General features: G+C 40.0%; 1 protein-coding gene across 5 annotated transcripts in view; it reads right to left on the minus strand.

Moving 5' to 3' along the window:
• Window positions 1–18,640, minus strand: part of pde4d (phosphodiesterase 4D, cAMP-specific) — a 191,432-nt gene that overhangs the window by 49,437 nt on the left and 123,355 nt on the right. The window contains exon 1 of one of the 5 annotated variants that reach the window (XM_044374212.1): window positions 6,709–7,106. The exons of the other annotated variants lie outside the window; for them this stretch is intronic. Coding sequence (XP_044230147.1) covers window positions 6,709–6,797 — 89 coding nt within the window. The 5' untranslated portion in view covers window positions 6,798–7,106. Of the gene's footprint in view, window positions 1–6,708; window positions 7,107–18,640 lie in introns of those variants that run through there. 5 annotated transcript variants of the gene reach the window in all.

Here is an 18,640-nt window from a genome sequence, read left to right on the forward strand (position 1 = left end):
AATGCTAACATGCTGATAATAAGGTTTGATGATTGCCATGATAATGGATCTAAGTTTGATTGCCAATATTTGATCATTTACAGTAAACACAAAGTATAGCTGCTAAACCGATTTAGACACATTTTAATTTTCACCTGCAGGTAGCATGAGATGAAAAATCAGGGGATCTCCAAAGTCATAAGGATACACTGTTGGGAGCCATGAATGAAAAGTTGCCAATCCATCAAGTAGATGTTGAGATATTTCAGTCAGAACCAAAGTGTTGGACGGACTGACCAACACACTGACATTTCCATCTCTAGAGCTATACTGCTAGTGTGGCTAAACATCCCAACGCACTGATGTTTTATCAAACAGCATTACCACAGTCATTCAGAACAGATACAGTTGACTACAGAGGCTCAAAATAAAATTAAGTTGTGGTTTTCCTCATTTCCATTTTACATCTACCTAACAAAGACATCAGGCATGACTGTCTGCTATTGCCCCCAGCCCAGCAGTGGTGCCAGCTCCCACAGCCCCAGCCTTTGCTTGTAACATTTCTATTTTTGATTTATGCTGAGCACACAAAAGCACTTGGAGCTATCTCCCGCCTCCAATATGTCTGGCTGCTGCGCTGTTTTCTTATTGATCTGTCCATCTTCTTCCCTCTGTCCCGGAGATGAACACAAGATTGAATGCCCTATCAAACAGCTGCTGTGTGGACAGCGGCGAGAGACAGCACAGGCTGAGATGAATAAAATTGAAATGAAATGGATATTTAAAATGAATGTGATGTCAAAGCTGCCTCAAGGCTTTGTGAGGCACTGTGGCTCCTGTGTTTTATACTCCAGTGAGCAAGTTATGCAACTATGGTGTCATATAGCCACACCTGTTGAAACCAGCGGCATGGCTATAAAACATAAAGAGGGCATTGTTCCTCTCTGTCCTATTGCTTTGCGTTTATTAATCATTACAATTCATAAAGGTTCAGGGAGAAAATACATATGCGGTCATTATCTGTTTGCTCCTACTATAGTTGACAACTGAGAGCTAGACCCCCTGAATGCAGACAGTCAGTGATTTATGTTCACTACGGGCCAAAACATTAATGCATAGACACCAATGAGACATATTATCATATGAGATACAGTGCAGTGAGTTATTATATTATTTTAAAATACTTAAACGACTGAAATTAGTCCAAAATCAGGCGGATAGACAAGCTAATATACACCAAGGTTGACTGGGTGTTATGGTGAATTATTTTAATGATGCCAATAGATCTAAACTGTGTTGGCCTATTGTTGTCTGCCAGTGTGAAAGTGTGTTTTTTGGCTTTAATTTGCTGTAATGACTACTGACAATACTGTCTCTAGATATTCCTCATTCTGGACAGCATCTCATCTGGCATAAGGGGTATGTTTGGTCTTCTGGAAGTTGTGTATATGAGCGTGGGTGTGTTCGAAAACTCACTAGGGTTTTACAGTGTAACACAAGCAAGAGGAAAAATGTTTCGACTGTAAATAAGTGGCAGAATAACACAATAAAGGATGCAAGAGGAGCAATGTGTGATAGAGATATTGGGTGATGAAGCAAGTGGAAGGTTGGAACAAAAAAAAAAAGAACAGCCAACCCATCTTGGGCACAAAGAGCCTTAAGACTGCCATTATTGACTGACTCAGTGTGTGTGTGTGCACTCAGACAAACTCGCACCAACAGTACGATGTCCTGCAAAATAGGTGTGAAATAATGAACTGACCGTTTTACAATTCAAAAGAAGGGGCTAATTGAAATTCCTTCAATAGAGAGAGGGTGAAACAGTGGAGTCTTTGTGAGCAACAGCAGTCCACATTACCATCCACGCAGATTAAAGCGAGGGCCTCAAACATATCAACAAGAACATGTCTGTCATGCTTCAAGTAACTTCATAATCAATTTATCACTGTGCTGCCTCGTGGGACAGCTGGAGTAACGACAGATTCCAGCTCATTCTCACTATCATAGCACTTCCTCCTACTCCGGCGCTGACTTTCATATCAACTGAAACTAAAAGTGGTAAACATAGAATAATAAGTCATCCCCTTTTTCAGAAGGTGTGTGTCACAGGATCTGCTAATCTCTTGCACAAGATTCAGATATTAGTCATGGATCTTGTGGTCAGACTGAGCTGTCACACCATGCACAGCTGTGATCTCCATAACAACTCTATGACTGAAAGTCACACTGCCTTCACAATCTACTAAGTTGTGCATCCAAAGTTCAGGGGGAATAGAAACTAAAACGGAGCTAAAAGGAGATTGAATATTAAACTTTAAAAGGATTCTGATTAAAGAAAAGCAAGCAGCTTTGTTTTCTTTTCCAATTCATTCAAAAAAATAATTTGATGTAAATAAACATTATTTGAATTGATTAATGTTACTAACTAAAACAGCAGACCTCTGCATGTGCAGTTATTTAGTTTGTAATGCCAAACATACATACAACATACAAAACTCGAATTTAGGCCAAATTGTATTGCATTATTTGCTCCTTGCTTTAGCTAAATCAATGATTCTATGTCCAAAAGCTGCTCTATTACAGCATCTTTGCTTTTGTACATGCTTTGAGTTTTCTGTTTGGGATACTCTGTTTTGCACTGTGACTTTTGAAAAGTGCAGAGTTTACTGTGTAATGTGTAAAAACCTAGAGAGGTTATGTCATAACCCTTTTAACCTCACTCACACGTCTTCTTGCACTGCACGCTCTCACAAAGCAGCCAGGTTTCTGTGACAGAATGCAGTGGAGGAATAAGTGTTAAGAAAGAAGTAGTGTTAGTCTGTGTGGCCCTATCAGAGGGAGAGAGTGGAGAACATCCTTAATAAGCCTGAGTACATCAGCATCACCCTGCACAGTAGGCTGGCAAAGATTGATGCAATGGCTCTACATTCCACGTACACACACTCGCATACACCCACACACACACACATACACATTTGGTGCTGGTGGTCCTCTGGGACAACAGTGAGTGATGACTTTGTCTCCACAAAACTGACAGCAGGTCTCTGCTGTCTCCAAAAAGCCCATTTTAAAAGCTCAGCCTCAGTCCCAACAAAGTAACTTGGAATGATAGAAAGTAATCTAAAGTTTGGCTGCGATTGAGCCAGCAGCACTAGAATCAATGACAATGTGCAGTGGGAGCAAACCTAAAAGAAATGAGATAACAATGCTGTGTGCCTTGTTATCTTACTAACAAAATGTGGTACGTCTGAGGAAACCACCCTTGGGGCAAACAAGAGAGAGGAAGAGAGACAGGAAAGGGGGGTTGGTGAATGATAGTTGATGTCACTTTGCCAAAAACCTGAGAAAAATACACTAAAATTGTCTACTTAAACCATTTATTATCCACTGCCTATCCACACCCACCAACATTTAGGAGAGAGGGAGAGGGAAGTGATGCAGCAATGCATTTCCAATCCCTATTTTCTAAAAATAGCCTCGTCTATCCTCTCCCCCTGGTCTCTGAGGCACTGGATTCACTTAATTGGATTACTACACACACTTTTCATTTCCTTTCTGGTTAGTGTTTAATGAAGTTTAGACAATCATACATCTCAGTTTATTCATTGTGCTGCTGTAGGCGGCACCCCGCACATTTAAAAATGTAAGATGAAAACACCATGTCAATTATTAATCTCTCCCGGGTCTGTATACATTAACCGTTGTGTATGCAGACTATATAAGCCTGGTGATCAATACAGATGCTGACTGTATCAACTGTATGTGTTACACTATCTCTACAGTAATGCAGTGTGGCCTGCTGAGAGAGGGAGAGCAGTTACCGATAATAATGTTCTTCCATGGCCTCAATACACCCAGAAGTGAAATGCATGTACTGTAGACTGTGCATGTACTTTTTTGAGACCAAATGTGCTTTTAGCATTTAAAGGTTCAAAATATATATTTGAGTGTCTGTATTTGGGTAAGTGCACACGATGCATATATTTTTAGACAGAAATGTAATTATTTTTTGGTGATTCAGTACTCATATCCATGTCTTTATGCAATCTTTATAAGCCCTATTCTCTCAGTGCTTCTCTGCTTGTACACCACAGGTCTGACACAGAAAGAAGGGGACTGGTTCATTATCGAGGTACAATGAATAATACAGATCCTCCTGAAAGCTCTTCTGGACCCACACACACACACACACACACACATGTGCACAGACTCATATATACTGCGATGGTGCATAGCTTTACTGTGTAGAGAAAGAGAAAAAGGTTTGGTTGCTTGAGGTTTAAATGGAGTCTGACAGGCTCATCACCCATTTTCAGAGACTAATGCCTAACTCTGACAACCATGACAGCCCTGAATTGTTGTTCCAACACTGTCACTAGATTTGCTACATCCATCCAATTCAACAACACAATACATTCTAGCAGACTGTGAATTACATCTTAGTCAGACTTCTCTCAAATTAATAAAGGAATTACACTAACAAGAGAAAACTTCATCCAAGCTGATGCATGTTAAAAGTACCATTATTTCTCTCTGTTACTGTTAGTTGTCTCTATAATATTTGTGACAGCATTCACTATTATTTACTTTTGATTATTCAGGGCTTATGAATTTCAGTTATAGCAACAAGAGAGTGAGTTCAGTAAGTGTGGGATACTCACAAATATTACTTTAACAACCTAAGACAAATATTTTTTCAGCTTTGAAGTGTTGAGGGGTGGTGCAGGAGGAGAGTGTTTTGTCTACTCACATCTGTCATGAACATCCTTTGATTAAAACCAGAGACTTAACAATCACAAGCTCACCTCTCTAAACTTTACACTATGGTCACCCACGCCTTTATGTTTATACAATCTGTTGCGCCGCATGTGTGTGTGTGTGTGTGTGTGTGTGTGTGTGTGAAGAGGAAAGAAAAGAACTAGGATGAACAAGGATTTTCAGCTGTGTTTCTGTTTACAGTACCTTCATGGATTACCAAGAAACTTTTAACACAGTTTTCTGATTGTGTATGTGAGCACACAAGTACATGGACACGCTGGTGCGTGTGTCTTTAATGTCTGCATAGACTTCATCTGTTTTGTTGCATTTATTCTTCTGTGTTCAATTTACTTCTCCACAGCTCTCTTTCGCTGTCTGTGCTGAAAAGGAAAGCAAAAAGGCCCTCTGTTTATGCAAGTCCCAAAACACTACTTAATTTATGACCGAATTTCCTCAAATAACAGACTGTAGTCAATTAAAAGCCAGGTCTGCGATAATGGCCAGGGGCGTTAGAGCACTGGAATTATTGTTCCAGTTGATATATCAAAATCGGAATTTATTTAGTCCCTAATATCGGTATCGGCCCAAGAATCAGTCGAGCCCTAGATACTGGTAATTCAGTAACAAACATTTAACAGAGCAAATGGAAGCAGATCAGAAAAGAAGGAGGCTTTGTACTAAAATATGAGCAAATATACTTATCAAACAGAGGGAATAAGAAATAAAGGTCTCTCTCTAATATAAGCCTGCTTCCAATAAAGGCCTGGTACCCTCTGCAGTTGAGGTAAATAAAGGCACTGGCCAATACGATATGTGATGGTAAATTCAACATTAAAACCTATTTAATGGGATTATCAGGCACATCCTTGGCAATATGAGCACATGTATCAGATGAATCAATGGTCTATTGATAAGTACAATTTGTGCCACATACTGTAGATTGCACCGACATCTGATATACAGCTCCTTTTTCCACATCCTCCTGCCTTTACATGTACTGTCACCAGTGTAAAGAGACAGAAAATGAAAAGATTGAAATAAGGTGTACATGCCTGTGCTTAGCTTTTAAACATAATTAAATTAATTATTGAGCCATTGAGTCACAAACAGCCCTGGGCTGTTTGTGACTCAATGGAATACGGAAGTTTAAAAAGTGTAGCATGTGTGTGCATGTGTGCTGTCACACCACAGAGAAGAGTAAGACTCAAGAAAAACAGTTGACAAACTGGTCTGACAGATGGGAATATAACTACCCTTGCCACTTGTTGAATGGGTTTAATATCTGTGGCCTGATTAGCATTAAAGAGTCAGTACACTGGAAAAACATAATATGTTGGAAATATTTGTATTGTTCATATCCCAACAGCCCACTGTGATGACATCACTGACTCCTCGGTGTCCCTCCCAGCTTAGAACGTAGCTGTGAGACAACTATTCCCATAAGATACACAGCCTAAGTATGACTAATCAAAACAAGACAGCAGAGAATCCCATCAACACAGCACTTTTATCAAGATATTTTTCCATCTCTTTGCTCCTGAAAAGCAGTCTCCAGCTCACTGTTACAATACCTCTGTGTGCTTGCTATTTCTGACCAGCCCTCTCAGTTTATGGATCAACTTGAGCATTTAGTGTGGGAGAAAATGACAGGAAATGTCTGGCCCATTTAACAATAAATTTCCCTGAATACATCTGAGCTGAGCTGGGAAAAAACTACACTGGCTTAGGCTGGGCTAGCCTTAGGGGAGCCCTTACCGTACCACAAAAACAACACACACACACGCCCACAAATGAACGTGCACGCCAACTGACATTCTATGGATTTTAAAGAAACTCATGCACATCCTTTTTTATGTACATATTAAGCAACAGCAGTAAACGCACAAAAAAAAGATTTAAAAAAAATACAAAAAGTAAACATTCACATGCACATTTACGCTAACAGAAACCATCACCACTACCAATACTCACCATATCCAGGAGTGCCTTCTAAAAGGAAAGTGGCTGAGGTGCATCATGGACTTGTCACTGGGTACACCTGGACATTGTCCAGGCTTCATACCGAGGCTGTGTTGATCCTCTGCCTTTCACCCTTTGTGCCCCTCTGTCTAGCTATCTATCTACAGACACTGCCCCACAGTATCCGTAGGCCCCAGCACAATATGTAGTGTTCCATACTGCAGTCCACTGCTGTGATGCACCCATTCAGACCTGTCTTCCAGCAAAGAACCACCTTTGAACTTCTGACTTCACTGGTTTGGTCCTAGGGCATCACAGCAAAAAGCGCTGGCTTAAATCAAACAAGGCAATCTTAAAAATCAAACTATATAGCACCATAAAATCCACTGAGTTCCAGAAGACAAATAAAAATCCCAATAAATGTGATGATTAAAAAAAAAAAAATAATAAAAAAAAAAATAACTGAAAAAAAAAAAAAAACTGAACTAGAAGCAGACTTAAGCCCGGTGTGGAATTTCAGCTATAGAGTCTCAGCAGTGCGAGCACACAGGCGGCCACCCAGCAGGACCAGCTAAGCTCCCCGGTCGCTGCTCTTTTTTCCGTGGGATTCTTCCGGCAAAGGTTTGGAAATTACTGTCCCACATCCACATGGTGAACCGGTTCAGGGACTCATTCCTCCGGAAAACATTCCTTTTCCTGACAGCCAACGACGCCGGTTGGAGAGGCAGCGGTAGTCACACCAGCATGACAGAGCATGTTACACACAGAGTCACTCATACACTCACACTCGCTTTCATCCTCTCAAGCTTTGCCCCCTTTGTCTCTCTTACTTTGCGTCTCTCTCTCTCTCTGTTCTGCCCTTTCACAACCTCCCAGGGAGGGAAATAAGGAAATGGGAAGAGGAAGAAAAACAGTTAAGTGTCTCTTCAGTATCTCCCCTTCTCTCTGTCTCACTCGTCTCTCTCACCCTCCCTCCCTCCCTCGGTGCTCTAGTCAGTGGGATGTCCTGACCCTATGTAAGAGGTGTGCCTGCTTCTTCAGTATCCAGTCAGCTAAACCTATTGATCCTCTTACCACATGCTCCTCCACTTCATTCAGAGAAGAACACGTCTACACATGTACAATTTGCATATTCATACAAGTACACTTACTCACACAGAGAGCCTGTATAGTAATGTGGGCAAAGTGTTGACATAAGTAATTCCACTCATTTCCTCCTCTTAAATCCATCTTCCGCCCCAACTTTTCTTTTCTTTTCCTAAGTAATGTGTGTTTGTCTCTATTATATCCCTCCTTCGTCATAACAACGCAAGCACTGTTGCTGCCCTGTCAGTTTGTTTTTTGTTTTTGCTACTCTAAGCACACCCTCTGTCTGTCTCTAGTGTCTGCTTGCACGCCAGTGAACCATGAAATTTCAAACCGCACAACAAATGCCATCTTATTTTTCTCTGCACTTGTGTGCATATGTGTGACATATAGGTAGTGTGTGTGTGTGTGTGTGTGTGTGTGCGACTGTGAAAGCATGCAGAGGGCCTCTCAAGGCATGTTTGTTTCAAGAAACTTGTTATACAGGATGTCAATGCCCTTACTGCGGTATAATGCATTCCTCTGTTCTTACACCAGCGGCTTCAGGCTCCAGATGGAGTCTGTAATCCTGCCTATAAACCACACATCAAAAAGAGTAAATGTCATACTGTCTTTTAAATCTACTGAAGATAACAAGGAAAATCTCCTCAAAACTACAAATCATCAAACTGAATGTTATTCAGAATGCATGACAGTCTGTGTCTGCATGCATGTGTTTGAGTGACTTTGCATGTGCATATCAATTTGCGCATTTGTGTGCAAGTGGTGTTGGCAAGGAAGTTATGTGTCGAGGTTGGGGTTAGCGTACTAAGGTTGTGTGTGTGTGTGTGTATGTGTGTATGTGCGTGTGTGTGAGTGTGAGTGAGTGAGTGTGTGTGTGTGTGTTTTGCATTAAAAGCCATAGCTGTGGCTAGGCTCCAGTTGCTGCGGTCTGAAAAACAGGATCCAGCACTGCTTCTTACACACATCCTGCCCAACACACACGTCAGCAGCCTCTCAACTCCTGCCAAAAGTCAAACCACCTCACAGCCTCTGTAAGCCTGCACCTTCAGCTACAACAGGCACTCATGAATAGGGTGGAGGAGCACTGAATGTTGAGGAATCTGCTTGCGGGGAAAATGAAGACAGAAATGCAGCTCTCTAGGGGGATGTGGGTAGTTTGTGTCTATAGAGGGGCAGATTTGGCAGTTAAGGCAGCAACAGGGAGAGCATTTCAATTTAAGGTGCTTCAAAGGTTAAGCAAGACAGCAGCAGGAAAGCACTGTAGCACCTGTTATTCATTATGTACACATACAGCAGAAAAAAAATTCAACTCTCCATCTGTCTCTCAGATTTACCCTTAAAACAATCATATCATTTCAGACATCTCGCATACAAATGGAAAATGGGGCCAGTGCTCTAATAATAGAATATACACTGTATGTCCCTGTGTGTGTGTGTGTGTGTGTGTGTGTGTGTGTGTGTGTGTGTGTGCATGCGTGCAGTATTGCATAATCTAAGTCCCTGCTTTGGGGGCTGTTGGCCCCTGCTCTACTCAACACTGGTGAGCTGTCACGACTCATCCTGCAACCCAACAGAAAGCGAGAGACTGGAGGAGAGAGGGAAAAAAGAAAGATAGAGAAAACAGGAGAGGAGGGTGACAGAGAATGAGAGAAACCCAAACGGAGCAAGGAGGTAGGGGTAGAAATGGATGTACATGACAGCATTTTTACAAAAAGGAGGTATAGGCAATGAGGGGGCTTTTTTCATCATTTTTCTTACCATAAAAGCAGGAGAAGAAGAGGTGGAGGGGTGAATGTGCAGCTGTGACAAAACAATGTAAGATTGATGAAGATTAAACTAAAGATGAAATGCAGCCCTGCTACAGGGACACAGAGACCTTGTGACAACGCTATGTGCCCCACAGAAAGCCAACACAATAACATATTACTGCCATAAAATAATGGCACAGGATTGACCCATCATCATCCATGACCCCTGTTTGTAAGGAGACAAATATATTCTCTATCCACAAAATATTATATCATATTTGAATCAGAAGGCCCTTTTCCATTATATTAGTGGTCCAACATGGCGCTCTGTGACTGGGCATCAGGTGGAAAGGGCCGGATTACAAAGCAGAACGAGTACATATCGATTTCACAATTTCATGTTAGCAGAGTACTTTTCCTCATTTATCTCCAGATCGATAGTCCAGAGAACGAAGGCTGAGTAACCTCTACAGTCAAATTACAGAGCTGGTCCCACAGCCAGTGGCGTGACTGCTTTAGCTCCAGGTGTTTTGCAAAACAAAACAGACATTATGTAACTCTTTAGGTCATAAAACCTGGAAAAGGAATCTAAGGTAAGCTTTGGTGTAACAAGAAAATAAGTACTGTGTGGTACTGTGTATTAATGCTTAATCACATAATGGAATTACTGTTTGGCCAAATACCTTAGCCCACATTTCTATACCACAGTTAAAGTTAAGTGTTGTACAAATTAAATAAAACGTTCACACCAGCAGGCATTTGGTGGTGCAGCTGTTCAATATTTAAATTAATATAAAATTCCACAAAATTTACATTCAAATGGGAAAGCAAATCTCTCTTGAGATTGAGAGAAAAGTGGGCCTTCGTGCACGTTTTGTTCCTTTGAGGTAGGCCAGCTGTCCATCACTGTGTGTCGCTGTAGAAATGCCCTGGGCCCAGTCCTCCTACTTGCCATTCACAGATGGTTATGCAGTGGCATTTCAGCAAAGGTTAACTCATTCCCCCTTCAAATCAGATATTTGTAATTAGATTCCCACATCTAATGGGGACATAGAGGCTTCAAGGGCCATTTGTAGAATGTGAAGAATGTTAAAGTGCCCAAAAAAAAATGCTCACTTGTTGAGTGGAGAGGGTTTTCTCGACTCTTTGATTTTAAGGCAGACCAAAAGGAAGGGAGGGACTTAGTTTATTAGAAAAACATGCAGAATTACAACAAAGCAGCAACTGTCAGTGGTGAAGGATGCATTTACTCACAGTAAGCTGTGTTCAAACATGAAGAGGATTTTTGAAAATGAGGCCTTAGATCAGCTTAGGGAATAATAATAGTGTCATGCTTACCACAAGTTATATTTATGTCAGTTATTTCACTTTTCAGATGATAACAGCTAGGCTGCATACATTGTTTTCAGTTAACCAAAAGTGGAATTACTCTGAAGAACATGTATTTTGCAAGACTGCAAAATTCTAATACTATTGAGGTAGTTTTAAGTATAATTATTACCAACCACCTGTTATAACAGTAAAGATTACCTTTGAATGTGTTTTATTTCATTAATCTATTTAAAATCTTTTTTACAACATTACCAACATTTGCGTTCTGTCTTAAAATACAACGTTGTACTTACTGTAAGCTCAGTATTTACCACAAAAGCACCACAGCACATGGCCACAAATGGCACTCAGTTTGCTTTGCTTAAATAACCTATATTTTACAGTCTGTGATATTATATGTGTGAGTATCAAAAGCAAAAGTGTAATGTTCCTCAGGACATTAAGATAAATTTGAGACTGATTTGATTAGACTTATATTGTTGTTTCTTACAGCAGTTTAGTTTTTGTCAATTGCAACACAGAAATGCTGAAAGGAGCCTAAATCTGAACTGAAAGGAGACTAAATCTGCCCCTCACTCATAAATTTTCTAAATCAGAATGCAGGCCAGGCACCCTGCTTAAAAGCATCATAAATGTCTGCTTAAACACCACCATTCTAAATGGTGATATCTGTTTTGACTGCTTCATGAGACTTGTTTTCTGAGAGCAGGGACAGATGGGATGGAACTGAAATATCAATGGTCCATAACCCGAGGCAATCTCCACTAACACCATCTGTGAGGATGGGACTCACTAATAGTTAGTGCAATCAACTCTGCTCTTCCCTCTAATACCTTCATTATCCAATTAAATTGACAGAGAAAATATCACTTTTACTAGTTTAAAATGCCAATACTGAAATCAACTGTAACTCACTGCAAATACCATGTTGTGTCTACTACAATAAACACATACTGTCATTTCTGACTGGAAACCTGTCAATACACAAAAGTACTGAGGATGTAAGTACAAAGTGTACCAGCACTTTATATGGTTATACTGCTCAAATACTACGTGGCTAACCCTAATACTTGCCTGAGAAAAATCACCAAAACAAAATGAGACCTGTCCATTTATGTGTCCTTAATGGTAATTTGAGATCAGTGAAAAAGTGAACTGCTCATGAGGTAAAAACATCAACCAGCTAGTCGTAAATATGAGCAGGATATGTAGGAATTTATTGCTGTCCTTGGTATTTCCCGTTTGACATCACAAATTGCAGAGGCATGTCCACACAATGTGATAAACACTGTAGGGAAGCCACAGATACTGGCAATACAAAGGTAAGAAAAACAGCTTACTTTAGTAAGTTAGTACTATTCATACAAACACAATCAACAGTATTTACAAAAAATATAAACATCTACATACAACATTGTACATTCATTTTTTTTGTTTGGTTATGTTTTTGTTTTTTTTTTACAAACTATGTAGTTGGGTCCTTTCCATTGCACCTGCTTTCAATGAAGCACTAATTAAGAGTTACAAAGCTGCAGGATTTATTGCAGGCGTCGGTATTTCCCACTTGACGTCAGAGAGTGCAGGGGTGTGCCCAAACCAGTGATAAACATGGAGAAGCTACTCTTTGTTTTGGACTTTGAATGTAGGTGAGCTGATGAAATAACATTGCAAAAGCTTTACAACTGGAGCAACAACATGTCATCCTTTTCTCACCGTTTTTCTGAAAAGATCTAAGTGTGTAAAACATTAAATGTGCCATCAACCCCAAACACTATCTTATTTCTGAGAGCAGTGCTCCCTGAAAACAGACAGGCATATGTATATACAGTGATTATGCAGTGAAGCTATTATAAAATTTTCTTCCCTATCAAAGGAATTCATGGAAACAAATGCACTGCAGGGACAAATGCACTGATTAGGGTCACACACTGTGCACAAACTGACCTGCCTCATCATCCTCAAACTGTCACAGATACACCAGTATGAATGCACATGTGTAAAGGGTAAGCTCACAATAATTATCAGATGTTCTGTCAATTTTCAGCATTGTGCTTTTTATCTGCTGCCATCAGAGTGTAAATAGGACCAATTAGATGCTGTATTGCACATTTCAATGAGAGCTTTGTACCCAGGGCGCACTCGCACACCCAGCGGAGGCGAATGGATCTGGAAAGCAGGTGACTCTTGGAGTATGTCAGTTAGGGTGTTATAGAATTTCAGTGCTAACAAGTGAGGCTGCATTGTATCAAATCTAAAAAATCAAAGGGCTCGTTAATACCCTCACCAATCATCACTTTAGTCACCATAGCAACAATGCTCAAAGGTGGCAGCTCTTAGACTCTGTAGATAACACTGATTTTGAAGATTTTTTCGTTTTTGGTCTTTATTTGACAGTTGTTTGTGGAGAAATGGACAAGAAACACAGGGTGAGAGGGAGGTGGAAATGTTCCCCTGTGATCAATGTGGCAATTACTGACTGTATTGAAAAAATCTTCGATATACAGTGAATCTGTGTCTTACAAAAGAAATTAGCAAGGTCTACGTGTATTTAACATATGGTGCAGGTTGACCTTTCCAATGCACTTGATTTTAATTAATCACTAATTAAGAGTCCCTGCAGAATCTAAGAGTCTCGCTAATAGATCTTTTTCACAGCAGCCATAAAAGGAAAATCACAGGTGCCATTAATAATATTAAAGGTAGAGTCAGTCATTCTGTAGAAAGACTGTTGATTTTTGAACTAAACACCCAAACAAATACACCCCTCCCTTTGTGCTCCTTTAGAAGCTCCACCCCCAAAATTCATGGACGCGCATTGCCAAGGCAACGACTAAAAGAGAAATATAGCAAAATCCAGAGCGATGCGTCAGCTGTAGAGTCACTTCTGTTCCTCTCACGCAATATCCTGAGAGGAAAAAAAATCATCTCATGTGACCACAACAGTCCATCCACACTCTCTGCAGCCTCCCCACTTCTCAGTCAACCTGCGTTCAGCGTCTCGGTCCACAGAAGCAGCTTTCTGTCAGCTGCAGCTCTTGGGGAGCTGAGAGAGGACAGCAGCCAGACAAACTACCTTCACCAGGCTGACTGACAGCAGAAATTTACTGAACCAAAATAGTTTGCATGTTGGCTCCACGGGAAGAAATCGAAATCGTGTTTGTATGTATTGATTCATTGATACGGTTAGTAAGTTCAAAACACATATACAGAGAGATATTTGTGTGATTTAAACAACTGCCTGCTCAGATTATGCTTCATTAACGTGACAGAAACAGACTCCGTGTGTAAAAAATCGCGGGGGGTCTCTGTGAGACTGTCAGATTCAGTGTGGATTGATAAATTTAATAAATTGGAAGCGTATCTGTTCCGTGCGAAAACACTTTCTTTGTGAATTGGCCACGGCCTCTCTCTCTCTCTCTCTCTCTCTCTCCAGTTCACCAGCCCTCCCTCAGCATTCAACGGATAATGGAGACGGGAGACTCACACACAGAAGGGACAGCTAGCGGACCATGAGGATATATTCACAGAATTTGACAAAAAAACCTATTGGATTAGAATTGCTGACTTTACCTTTAATAAGGGTTGCAATCCATTTAGCTTGATTTGTTCCAATGAACTTCTATTTTGCATGCTGGCTCATGACATGGCCTACTAATACACGTAAATGGGACAGAGCCATCATTAATGGTATTAATTACACCTTTTCCTGCTATGACAAGTCAAAATGTCTGCTGTAAAAAAGGCCCTGTTATTCAGGATTTTAGTCTTTGGTGAACACTCACATTTGACAAAATATTATCTGTCAGGGAAATGAAAGGATGTCCTACTGACAAATTGACTGAAATACATCTAATCACTGTGACTTAAATCATGAAAAATATCTAAAAACTGGGAAAGTAGAATTGAAAAATAATTGTCTACTTGTCACAGTACCGGTAATCTATCACTGTTCACATTTGCAAACTTAACACGGTTCACAGATATTCCAAATATTCCACAGATATCCAGGTACAACCTTCAAGTGGTGGTGTAACTAATTCAGATTATTCAAATACATAATTCTCTTTGTTAAAACTGACTTGTGATAGATACACTGTGCTCAAATTTAAAATAACATTACCTTACATTTACTGGATCTGTAATTGCCCTGGCATGTAACAGGCCAATTATTGTTCCTACAGGACGACACGAATGTAATTAGTTTTGCGTGATTAATTGTTTGGTTGTAATTGCCTGCTGTTATATTTGTTGTGGTTTCCACCTGTGAGCTGTGGAAAACATTTCTCCCAACTAAGGTTGTTAAAGATGCTGAAAAGATACATATTGTTCACAGATGTGCTCAAAACATTTCATGCTTGCTAATAGCGCATACACATTCTCACTATCGCAGCTACCTGTTTACCAATCTTTGTTATTGGGTAGATGTACAGTTTGAGTATGGAGGTGCTGAGAGTTTTGGGTGGGATGTGTATGGATATTTAGGGAGTAAGAGTGGGAACAGCCATGGTGTCAGCTCTGTTGCTCAACCCCTCCAAAAATAGACTTTTCCTGCATTGCACCAACGTTGTGTCACTGTTGCAGCCAAGGCGCTCGGCTGGCTCCCCCTGCACTGGCTGACTAGTCGGAGCCTTAATCACAGCTCTGGATGGACTGAGTGTCTATCTGGATGTGATTAGTAATTCCGCTGAGGGATGATATGGCCTAGTGATGACCTCTGGTGATATGCTAATTACTGTAGACTCAGGGGGAAATGTATTTCTACTATATGACTGAATGAATGAAGAAGAATTTAAGTTAGATCCTACTCAATGTAGTTTATTTTTAGGCAATTTTCTCTTATTTGTAATCAACAGTTGAAAAGAATACATACATGGATCTTCACAGTGAACAGATAATCACTATTTCAGGCTTTGTCCAGCTATTGATGGCAGGTTTTAGATTTCTTATGCAGAACCGAGGCTTCCTGGAATTTCTTATTTTCCCCATCTGACCTATTTCACTTTTCTACCATATTACCATATACACACATTTCTTTTTGCATCACAGCAAAAGCAAAATATTTTTAACTTATCATTACTTTAAACTCACAAGTCAGGGATTTTCATAAGGATTTTGAGAGACATCCGTTACCTTTTATCAGATGTCTGATACCTTTTAGACTCGGCTGCTTTTATCCACAATGTGTTTTAAATGAATTGTGCCCAGAAACACAGAAATCATAATTTATGAAGCCATATATAAATAGGTTTTTAAAAAGCAAACAGTACGTGCAGGTCAAACTATGAGACATTTTAAATTGGTTGAGGCATTTGGAAAAAAAAAAAAAAAAAAAACGGATTAAAATGTGGGACTTTCCCCACACATTTTTTCCCACAGTAAAACTTACTTTGAATACAAGACATCTTTTATCAATCAAATAATATGCTCCTCATAATATGCTACATAGGCCATTGCTGCGATGGCACTAATGTAAGTCATACAGTCAATGCACAGTCTGTGGAATAACAAGAACTTTACAAAACCGCAGAGGAGCGGATACACAACAGACATGTAGATAGGAGGACTGACATACTGTGGATAGATACATTTGATAATGTACACATAAAAATATTCATGGGTAGGAGAAGCAAGAGAGTGAATGAACAAGAGATCTGAATCTCTCATGTTTTTCTCGCTGCCCCAAATTCCATTAAAGGGCATGAATTATGAAGAAGGCGCAGCATGTAGGAAAGAGCATTGTGGGGGACTTGTGTGACATTAAACTGTTAAAGTAATTACAGGTTAGAAGGAGGCTTGCAGGCTGTAAAATTATCTTACTCTGAAAATGGCTCAGTCTATAACTTTCTGTCTGCAAACTGTGGGGGGAAACCACCGCACTCTGTCACACAGAACAGCACACGCCCTTCCAAATACTTGCATAATGGCCTCATATTTTAGTTTACATGCACAGTGACAGTGTAAATAGTACAAAATAAAACTGATAGAAACACACAAGAAAAAAATTATTACGTGTCATCTGCTTGGTTACAAGGCCTCATATAGTATTAAAAGGCTTTAAAGGTTTTAACTAAACTAATAAAACTCAGAGTGAAACAAAACCACTAGAGCACACTGTCATCAAACTATAAAGTAAAAACCTCCCAATAAATGGGGGATAAAATAAACGACACAAGTGTGTCGCTGCTCCATTACATATGTGAAAAGCTTTTAAAATACAAATATTATGTAAAATAAAATAAAAATGCATATAATGTGTTATAATTAGTTATTTTCACTTTTTCCTCATATACAGGTTTACCTATATATAGATCCATTAACAGAATAAGTGGGTAGCCCATCTCAGCCAAATGGATTTCTGTGTATTTCCTGCATTGATTTAAAAGGCTGGTGATTTAAAAGGCAGGTGAACCTGCCAATTGATTTAAAAGCCTGCCAAAATGATGAATTATTGTGCAATTGAACTGGAAAATTGACTTCCCTAATCAGAAGTTAGCTTATTATTACTAAGCTGTTCTGCAAATCTGATATTCAAGGGTTGGATTTTGGAGCTTTAGACCTCTATAAATAAATTCTCAACCTGTGGGAGAGACTGACTTTATTTTATAGTGTATGTGGGTGCTACGATAGAGAACAAGACTAAATTTGTTCAAAATAACATCTTTCCAGAGACTGTTTGTCTCTTTTTATTATTATCAGAAACTATGAATTTTTTAAGGAGTCAAAGACCAAAAAAGAAGCAGGTCATGGTGTTGATTAAAAAATGATGAAAGGCTTAAATAGGCCAAGACAGGCCAGTTAAACCCTGTGGCAGTCATTGTTGCACACAAGGATGAATTCTGAAGTTCAGAATGTTAAAAAACCCACTTGATTTGAATAACACACCGTTGAAGCCATATATTTGTCCCCCATCTTTTACACTGGAATCACATTATAAAGGGACCTCTTTACGGCCAATATGGACGAGAGGAACACTGAAAACAACCAATAACTCTTACTGTATGGAAGTTTTTTGTTAGTATTCATGTTACTGAACCTGTGTTACCACCTGGCATGTGTTACTCTCCGACTATAATGGCAATTATAGCATTCTGTATTTGCTTCTTGCTTGAATGTGACAGGAACAGCTGAGGAGCAGACAGCGATGACCTTGCCACCCTTGTCTACTGTCATGGCTCCCCTGACATTTAAAAGTCAAACTTTCACCCCCCTTTCATCCACACCTCGCCATCACCAAATGAAACCTGTCAGCCCACCAGTACCCCAGGCAGGAGGTTCAAGTTAGAGATAGCCGACGAGGCGAACGGACAAATGCCAGAAGAACCGGGGAAAATGTGAAATTTTTTACTGTTTCAAGACAGAAGAGAAGAGAAGAGAAGAGAAGAGAAGAGAAGAGAAGAGAAGAGAAGAGAAGAGAAGAGAAGAGAAGAGAAGAGAAGAGAAGAGAAGAGAAGAGAAGAGAAGAGAAGAGAAGAGAAGAGAGGAGAAGAATTGAGGAACACAAAGTGGAAACAGTTCCAGTAAATGTTTTATAAGATGCAGTGTTGTACAACTGCAGATGGGATGGGAGGGGAAATGGAGTTTTACGACTTATTAAGTCTCTGTGAAAGTCGGTGTGGGGGGTTGTCGTGAGAAGCGATCTGTGTAAGGCTTATAACATTCGTGTGAAATCCATGTGAGGCTGGAGCAGGTTAAGGTTAGCTGGATGAGATCCTCTGCTGACCTCAAAGCAACTCTCTCAGTCTCTCACACTCTCTGTCTAAGAAGCAAAGACAGTT

The sequence above is a fragment of the Thunnus albacares genome, chromosome 2 (genome assembly GCF_914725855.1).
Source record: "Thunnus albacares chromosome 2, fThuAlb1.1, whole genome shotgun sequence".
Taxonomy (NCBI): domain Eukaryota; kingdom Metazoa; phylum Chordata; class Actinopteri; order Scombriformes; family Scombridae; genus Thunnus; species Thunnus albacares.